The sequence below is a fragment of the Xyrauchen texanus genome, chromosome 15, assembly GCF_025860055.1.
Source record: "Xyrauchen texanus isolate HMW12.3.18 chromosome 15, RBS_HiC_50CHRs, whole genome shotgun sequence".
NCBI lineage: Eukaryota > Metazoa > Chordata > Actinopteri > Cypriniformes > Catostomidae > Xyrauchen > Xyrauchen texanus.
In genome coordinates, this window is record NC_068290.1 from 33,033,077 (window position 1) to 33,043,230 (window position 10,154).

Consider the following 10,154-nt stretch of genomic DNA (forward strand, 5'->3'; position numbering starts at 1 on the left):
ATTGGAATAGTTATTTTGCAGAAAAGTGTTAATCCTGGGGAATGGATTGAAAAAATGGAATGGATGATCGACAGTATGCTCTTGTAAAATAACTAAGCACAAACATCAGTCTGTGTTAGCATGTTAAAAAAATATTTTAAAACTTTAAAAGTGGTTCATTATTTTCTTTTTTTAGTGAGATGAAGTCCTGCCTCTGGGAGGTTCAGGAAATTGCACCTCCTGTGGTATGCATAACTTTTTGTCAGACAGTTTCAAAAAACTCTCACAGACGCAACTACCATAATCAAGAGACATGACAACGGAGCAAGAGACTGAGTGTAGGTGACAATATACTCTATGATTCAGTATAGTTATGCTATCTTTAACCGTTTTAAATAATACTAAATTTAAAAAATTAAACTGTTTTATTATCAACCTTCATACGGTTTTAAATAATTATCTGTTCAAAGGTAAACGATCTGAAAAATAATAACAATACTTGACATAATAATTATTATTAATTATTATTATTATTATTATTATTATGTTAGCAATTTAAACATGAAATATTTTATATGAACCTACTTGTTCCCATTATAATTTTTGGTTCATTTTAATATAGCTGATTTTGAGCTGCATTAAGCATTTTCATTTGATTTGATTATTTTAATTCAATCAATTTTTATATCATTTTAAGTCATCTTGTGGCCCCCTTGGATGTGTGCTAAGGCTCACTAGTAGCCCCCAACCGCCTGGTTGAGAACCACAAGTGTAGAACATTAACAATGCTAAAAGGAAATCGTGCCTGCTGTGACCAGTAGATGTCATGAAAACCTAGACTAAAAAGTCTCTTTGCTGTATTATATTATTTAGGCTGTTTTCCAATCTAAAGTTTTATTTAGGATTGATGTTCAGATTCCACAATGTTTTATAAACAGCTGTCTAATGACCCAACATTGTGTTTTTGTGTTCCTTCCAACCTTTAGCATACAACTATAATGGGTACTACGAATCAGACGACAATCCTGCACCACCATGCAACTCTGGCAACACAAAGGCCTTCAGTGAGATTTTCCTTCCAACCCTGTACAGCATAGTCTTCATCATTGGCTTTATTGGCAACGGCCTGGTAGTGTGGGTCCTGGTCAGATACCGTCAAAAATCCAACTTGACAGACGTGTGCCTCTTCAACCTAGCACTATCTGACCTACTCTTTCTTGTATCACTCCCCTTTTGGGCTCATGTTGCCATGGCTGAGTGGATCTTTGGAAAATTCATGTGTCACACCATAACAGGTCTGTACATGCTGGGTCTCTATGGCAGTATATTCTTCATGGTCCTTATGACAGTGGATCGTTATATCATCATAGTCCACGCCCACAGTATCATTTCCAGAAATCGGACCGTAAAAATGGGTTTGATTCTTGCCTCGTTGGTGTGGATACTCAGCCTGTTAGCAGCTCTACCAAGTATTATTTTTGCCAGGGAGACCTATGAGAATAATCGGACATCATGTGGATATGATTTTCCAAATAATGCCTGGAAGTCATTTACTTACCTTATTCTAAACATCCTGAGTTTTTTCCTCCCTCTAATTATTATGGGCTTCTGCTATTCAAGGATCATTCCAATTCTGCTCAGTATAAAAACACAAAAAAGGCACAAAGTCATTAAACTCATCCTGGTTGTGGTGGTTGTTTATTTCCTTTTCTGGACACCATATAACATTGCCATGTTCCTAACCTTCCTTCAGTTGCAAAGCTACCTGATGTCTTGTGAGTGGCAAAATGGTTTGGCCCTGGCAATGCAATGGGTGGAAACTATCGCCTTCAGCCACTGTTGCCTTAACCCCATCATCTATGCCTTTGTTGGAGAGAAGTTCAGAAGAGCAGTCTTTAAGGCCTTAAAAGAGCGGTTTCCAGTGTGCTTCAGCCATTGCGCAAATATATCACGAGAGTTATCCGAACGCAGAAGCTCAGTTTTCTCCAGATCTTCGGAATATTCTACCACACGGATTGCATAGTGCTGGCTTGACTCAAAGTGATACTGTTCACTCCTTCAAAGTATAAATAATTTTTCATTCTGAGCAGCTTTATTTCTCCCAATCCAAAATTGCTATTTTTACTGAATGTATATTGAATCTACAAAAAGAATTGAATTTATATTGCTTAGTTTTTGAGTGTTTTGATTGCATTATTGACATATGTTATGTTTTAGTTTGGTTCTCATTATAATGCAGAAGTTGAAGTTAGTGCTGTTGCAGAGGTTAGAAATGTTATTCTAACATTTCAGATTTGCAAATGTATATTTGTTAGCAATTAAAAAATAATTTTGTTAGCAATTAAAAAAAAAAAAAAGTTTCAATTTAGTTTTTTTACCTCCATTTTAAGATTTTCTTGTAAATCTTTTTAGTGTGTTGTTGTGTTTAGTTGGTTGCTTTGTAATAAAAAAAAATACATCCTTGTTTCAAATCCTTGTTGTGTTTTATTCAACAAAAACACAGTTAAATACTTTCTCTGTTCTGGTGCAAATCCTCCAACTCCTGCTATGTTAAAATTAGTATTCCTTGAAATGCAAACGGAAGTAAAATGTGTAAAAGTGTGTGCATATGGCCTCATGTGGTTTCGGGGGGGGTTGTGTGTGCGTGCACTGTCTGTCCTGCACAGAGAGGAAGTAGTTTTAAGCATAGCTGTAAACCACATAGATGCAGCCATGTATACATGCTTATGTGCTGTTTGTAGTGCCGCTTAGAAGACAGGTGAGGAATTTATGTTCTAAATTATGGGTCCCCTTCTGTCACAAAAAGTTTTGCGCTGCCTCACAGTAAGTTTTGTGTTCCTCGCAATAAATGCACAGTCACAATTTACCTTTTGAAGGCAATATTCTACAGGCACAGAAGGCATGAGCAGATGTTAAGCATGCGTGAAACCTGGATGGGTATCGTTCGTTCATTTGTTTTTGCTTTCATATATAAAAACGAGAAAACAACTCCTTTTTTCGTTTTTTTTGAAAAACGAAAAAACTAAATTATGACTTGATTTTTGGTTTTCCCGTTCTTGCACGGAAATCAGAAAAACGACTTGATATTCCGATTTTCCCCTGTGGGTGGGGCTAAATCTGATTGGCAGGATATGCATTCATTGTTTTTCAAATTAAGAGTTTTCCAAACACTGTATTTGTTAGCCTGTAAAATTAATAGTCTATATGCATGCTATTTGTCACCCAATTATTTGGCTTCACTGACTGAAAAAATCTATTGAAATAGCCTAAATGTAAACATGTTCACGCATTGAAGTTGTCACGGTGGTTATCAGACAAAAGGCTGAATGGAGAGAAGGCCCTTCTTATAGTTTATATTGCATTCCATCGCAATATAGGTTACTTTTGCCGTCCCTATACTCCTGCTCACTACAGTTTTGAGGATGCCTTTCAAGACAGTCATTGGCAAACACCTACAGTAGTCAGCCAAAATGCCTATTATCGCCGCAGAAAAAATAAACCAGTCGCATTTCAAGTCATTCGCGAAATGACCGCCAGGTGGCGCAAATGGATATTGTGCAAAACAGCAGCAATTGCCGCATTTTGAAATGTAAGTGGGGTTAATGTCAATTAACAGTAAAGATGAAATACTACAACTATGGTAAACAGAATAAAACATTTTTAGCCCAGAAAAATAGAAAAAATAGAGACAAGAACAATATATAGCCTATATATTTCATATTGTAGGCCAATCTTGACGTCGGTTGGCGACATAAGCCTATTCCCCGGGCCGGGGAGCAGCGCGATAACAAAAAAAAAAAAAAAAATCAAATAAACAAACAAAAATAAATTAGGTGCAATTAAGCTGATATTTTTTTACTATTCTATTGAGGAATGAAACGAATGAAGAGCGCTTCTCGCTCATGTGAGCGAACACACACTGGAGAAACAAACGTTTGGGCATTGTTCAGTGAGTACACTCATGGCCGAGTGGTAGAATTTACGTTACGATCATGACACGGGTTCAAATCCCGAGCAAACACAGTAAATTTTTATATTAGCCTATTAATGCATTTAATACCATATTATTAATGCAGAGATTTGTCTCGTTCTAAAACTGTTACAGCATATAGTTTTTTGCTCATATAATAAAATTACCATATACTTCCATTTTACACTAAGGAACAAATATTATCCAACAGAATGACTTTACATTTGTATAATAATTTCAAAAGCAGTTCTATATTAAAAAAAGCTACTTCACCAATAGACTATATCAAATATATAAAAATAAGTAACAACTGTTACACTTTTGAATCATGAATTAATAATCTCATAGGCCTACAAATATCCACATTTGTCATCTGAAATGTAGGGTAGCTTTCACTAAGATGTTATTGAAATTATATTTCCAATATGCATGGAAACACTTACAGAAATTTTAGCTTGTTACATGCATTTATTTTGATTAAGTAAATCGTTGAAACATCAGATAATCAATAAAACATGAACAATTTTTAGGCAAATCTTTTTGTTGTGTTTATTAGACACATCAATGCATTTTTGAAAGGTGTGCCATTGTAGTTCACTGCCTCATCAAAAAGAACAGAAATGTCAGGCCACTGTTCTGTGAAGTGCTGTTCCACACTGGCTCTGTCCTCTACTGATGTGATGGGATTACTGCCAAACATGGACAACCTGGTCAGAGTTGACCCAACTTCTTGATGATACATATCTGCTGAAACAGAGGCATTTGGCAGAAACACTTCATCAATCTTGGCTCTGCATCCACCCTCAGCCAGGCGATTTGGTACTCCTCTGCCTGAAATTTTGACCATCATTAAGTTTTGTTTTGTAGAAAGCCTTTCTAAAAATTTAATTTCGTTTTGTATCATTTGTATCTTATTTTTAATCAATGTTTTATCAACCAATTGCCTGGATTTAATAAATAAGAAGCAAATATAGCAGACAATATAATCAGGACATGGAGGCGCCGGCAAGATTGCATTGCTTCGTGAACTGGAGCTCATCTTATAAATGAACCGAAACTCGGCGTTTAAGCTGCCTCACAGACACCAGAAATATATAGAAAGCTTAAAAATGTCTAATTTTAAACGAAACAATTCAAAACGAAAAGAAACCGACTAGCCTACTCTCTGCTTATGTCTAATCCGAAATGTGCATTTCTCTATGCGCGTTAACTACTGCGGTCAATATTGCAGCCGACACATACACTAACAATTAAAATGTCTCCTTGCTATATTTGAAACATTCATAATCATTACTTTTGCCGGTTCCTTGTGACAGCTTTTGCGTTATTGGCAGCGTCACCCTCTGGTTACACGGCGTCACCACCGAATCGCACCGAAAACATCAGGATTTTTTTAGACAATAATCGCACGACCTATTCGATATTCTATAATTAAATCAACAAATCGAATATTCGAAAATCGTGACTCATCCCTACTGCTTTATTAATGTATTCAGTGTAAAACCCGGACACCCCCACACAAATGTGGCTTTTTGTTAATGACTGTCCTACTACAGGATTTAACACAGAGTAACAGCTCACTACCAGTTACAAAAGACACTGTAACAGTCTGTCACATGCAATTCTAGTTGCATTTTTCATCAATTAATTTCTTAAATTATCCATTGACTATGTTCTGGCCAGCCATCTAGTGTCAAAAATATTTTTTGGCCCGATGCCAACCTTACTTGTCGACCCCTGGAATAAAGGAATCAACTCCCTCATTAGAGACTTGCCGCCACCTAATGGCGGTGTTAGTTTCATATAGTTAAAAAGTAGACGTTTCATTTTTTTTCCAATAATTTCATATTTCTACATACAATTTTTTACATTTAAAACATCAATCTCTTAACATAATTTATGCAATTATAATTTGCTGTGTATGTGTAAATCCACATGACACAGGCTAAACAGCCTGGGTCAATCTCAATCCAAAATCTCAATCCAAAAATGTATTATATTGATACCGACTTCCTTTTATTTGGTCATAGTAACCATACACCAAACACAGTGTCTTTGCATTCTGATTGAATTTGTTGACTAAATTTAAGAATCTGACATAAGAGGACAGATGACAATCCTGCATTATATTGTATTATAATGACGATGTAATATAGCACTAAACTTTGACTATAGCCTGCATGTGGCATATTACTAGGAACCTCAAAGCATATTTATGTGTATGTGCATACAGGCCATAAATAACAAATAGACATTATAAAAAATATATTATTCATAAGAATTTAAGTTAATAAAAACATCTAAAACAAAGAATAAATGTATTATTTAAATTTGTATAATGACAACTGTCAGTGCGTGAACAGGCTTTTAGGCTTGAATTTAGGCTATTTCAATAGATTTTTTCAGTCAGTGAAGCCAAATAATTGGGTGACAAATAGCATGCATATAGACTATTAATTTTACAGGCTAACAAATACAGTGTTTGGAAAACTCTTAATTTGAAAAACAATGAATGCATATCCTGCCAATCAGATTTAGCCCCACCCACAGGGGAAAATCGGAATATCAAGTCGTTTTTCTGATTTCCGTGCAAGAACGGGAAAACCAAAAATCAAGTCATAATTTAGTTTTTTCGTTTTTCAAAAAAAACGAAAAAACGAAAAAAGGAGTTGTTTTCTCGTTTTTTCGTTTTTTTATATGAAAGCAAAAACAAATGAACGAACGACACCTGGACCAACCTGAAAATTACTTGCGAAGCTGTCTTTTTTTTAGGCAGCACTTTATCCTCTCGGAGAGTGACGTTATATAGATACTCAATGCTAAAATTATATACACATCCACCACACAAACAAAAAGTTAACAAAACTTGAGCCCACATTAATATTGTGAAGGGTAAATTCTTCACCACTAGAAGTCCATTTAGCAAAATTCCTAATTGTGGGCATTCCCATTGAGATGATTGTACTTTTGCCTGCACAGTTTCTCTGTGCTGGTACACGTGACCATGCCTTAAAGGAATATTCCGTGTTCAATACAAGTTAAGATCAATCAACAGCATTTGTGGCGTAATGTGAAATGATTACTACAAAAATGTATTTTAACTCGTCCCTCCTTTTCTTTAAAAAATTTTTTTTTTAATTTTTGCTGGAAACTGAATCACATTAATCAAATTTTTTAGAGCAATTGTGGAGGTGAGGGTATGGTCATTGCTAAAGCAGACAGCATCTCTAAACAGATAAACAGCACCTATTTATTATTGATTGGCTATTTTCAAAGCATTGACAACCTGCTTAAAATACATTCTTTTGCAGCATTTGTCCAACATTCACAACATTCAACCATGCACAATCAAATATTAGGATATTTTGGCAGTGACATTTTTTGTTAATAATTTAATTATAGACTAAAATAAATATATTATTCGATGAGAGTGTTTGTGTATGACGATAATCTTCATTTTATGAGATTAATTTAGTTGGTTATGATGTTTTTATTTTAAATGAAAAAATGCATTTTTGTAAACCATCAGGTAAACCAACACGGCTGCTGATCAAGCAAATATCAATAAAAATTTTTTAATCTCCTGCAGCAGCTGCTGCGACAAGCACAAAGACGCATCAGGGATTTAGGTACACGAGCAGCACACAGAACTGCCCTGCATTGTGCAGTTTCCCACAAATTAACTACAAAATCATGTCCGTGATGATATGAACCTAATATTTTCAGTGTGCTTTTCCAATGTTTTTGGATGTAACATTTCCAGTCAAATCGTGAGATGTAACTTAGCGAGTGCTAATTACTATTGTGTTCACTAATTTGTGCAGTCTGTATTTTCCCTAATAATTCAGCAGATAGAGAAAAAAAAGATTCAAAAAGAAATCTCAGTATAGACTATTATTTCTTTAGATAGGGAAATTTTAAATAAAACAAAAATGAAATTGACAAATTGAAAAGGAAGTAGAAATAAAATTAAATTAAAATTTGAAACATAATAACCTTGGTTGTAACGTCTAACGCAGCTTTCACTTTCTTTGGTCTATGTTTTAGTAGACAGGAAAAAGCATCAAATGATTGGAATGTCAACAGAATAATAAGAATTGTGTTATAGGACAATTTTGTCTTCATACACCTAAAGCATATGCTTTTATTCTGAAACCAATTTGAAGTCTGTTCAGCAGGATACTAATCATAAAATGTATACATGAAATGCAAAAGAGGTGTTTTGTTACATTTATATTAAACTGTTTTCTTAGTTGTGAAGTTAATAATAAGATTAAAATGTCGAGTTTACAGTTAAAATTCGGCTCGACTCGGACTGTTATGGACTCAGTCTTGAGTCCAACTCTGCCACTTTTGGACTCAGACTCAACTCAGACTCGATTGTTAAAAGACTCGGACTTGGCTTGGACTCGACTAAGGTGGACTGGAACCCAACGCTAGAGAGAACACTTGCAAGTGGCAACCTGATCCCTTAAATGAGTGGCCATTACTTAACACATAACCTTCCCTAGACTTGAGAATGGCTTAAGACTTGTGTGGTCCAAACTCTAAGCAATTGTCTTTGAACGATAAGACATGAAGGTCCTCAGCAGGCTTGACTGAAGCCAAAGTGAGTAGCAGCAAAGGAGAGCATGCGTAATTTTACCTAATGGGGAACCCTTAAGTGCATTTGACACCAGCGCTAAGTCCCAGATAAGGACAGTAGCTGGGAGAGAGGACCTAAGCTGTCAAGCTCCTCACAAAAACTTACTGACCAAAGGATGTTTTCCCACAGAAGGTCATGCCCCATCGCTATGGCAGTGACAAACCTTGAGTGTCGATGGAAGGAGATCTGCATCCAAACACTCTTGCAAAAAGTGGAGCTCCGTCTACACAGGGCAACGCGCTGGGTTCTTGCTTTGGGAGGGGCACCAAACAACAAAAAGGTGCCACTTCAAGGTATAGAGCCGACTTATTGAGAGTGCTCTAGCACTGGCTGCGACAACATCAGGAATGTTTAGCTCACCCAGAAGGAGGTTTTTGCAGGGAATAGAGCCAGAAAGCACTATTTTGGCTTTTGGCTGTTCTTGCCTCAATGCTGGGTCAGTCACCGCTTTCAGAAGGAGAACTAAAGACTCGGGCACTTTGCCTGAATGCAACCGATTGCTTCTTGGCTGACTTGGCTCAGGCGCATCAGGCAGAGTGCTGAGTGAGAACTTCTATTTACTCGGCATTCATAGCCTTCCTCACTCAGCATATGGAAATACCTGCGGGCTTGTCACTCGAGTGTGACCAGGTCTCTCCATCAGAGGCTTCCAGATATATAACACCCCCCCCATCAACATCTCTGCCGAATGTGATTGCACCATACACAAATGGTGGGCTGCAGATCATCATGGGTGAACTGAGCAGGTGAAGCCCCTTGAAATGGAGGAGAGGAGAGATACGAGGCCTGAGCCGGTGACAAATCATCTTTAAAATCTCTGTGCTCTGCATCCCATTCTCGCTTACCTTCTTCCCCTCTGAGCCGCAGAGGACCGATATCTGGAGGAGTGGGGACGCAAATTCCATTTTATGTGCTGACAGTGTACGCAGTCAGTCTCAACAAGTGCCGCTTCTGCATGGGCCTGACCCAGGTAATTAAACTAATAGGCCGGCACACTCTAAAGGCCCTTTCCCACTGGTAATAAAGTCAATTTTTTTTACAGGGACTAGTACTTTGTTGATTTTGCATCTAAGGAACTATAGATTCTCAACTGCCGTTTTAGGTGACATTTTTAGCTCCTACTCTGGGGTGGGTACTTTTAGGATGTATAGGAACTTTGTCAGACTGTGGAAGGTGCTAATAAAGCCTGTGACTGGTCAAAAACCTATGACGGGGGCACTATTGAGCATGATAACGGAGTAGACGTGTCCATGACAGCTCCTGCAAAATTTGAATAAATCTATATGTTTTGAACCTCGATATATTCCGATTTTTGTATAAAGTCCGCTGAGTGACTGGTGACCACATATACAATGTCACAGAAGCCTTCTAAAGGGCAGAGAGATAGTAGGTCAACAAGAATTACCACCATAATCTCTGTGGCTAACTTGGGAGCCGATTCTAGCCTGAAAGGCATAAATGCGTTGGCAAAGGCAATTGACAAGCAGCAATTGATTAATTTCGAGAGGAGAACCAGGCATCCATTGCCTCCTTACACTTGACTCAGAGTTCATATGGTCA

General features: G+C 37.0%; 1 protein-coding gene across 1 annotated transcript; it reads left to right on the top strand.

The window, feature by feature from the left end:
- The first annotated feature begins 253 nt into the window (after positions 1–253).
- LOC127655804 (C-C chemokine receptor type 5-like) lies at positions 254–2,409 on the top strand. The gene is made up of 2 exons (XM_052143784.1): positions 254–317; positions 966–2,409. The coding sequence occupies exons 1-2, from the start codon at positions 293–295 to the stop codon at positions 2,000–2,002; spliced, it is 1,062 nt and encodes a 353-aa protein (XP_051999744.1). The 5' UTR covers positions 254–292; the 3' UTR covers positions 2,003–2,409.
- Positions 2,410–10,154: the final 7,745 nt, after the last annotated feature.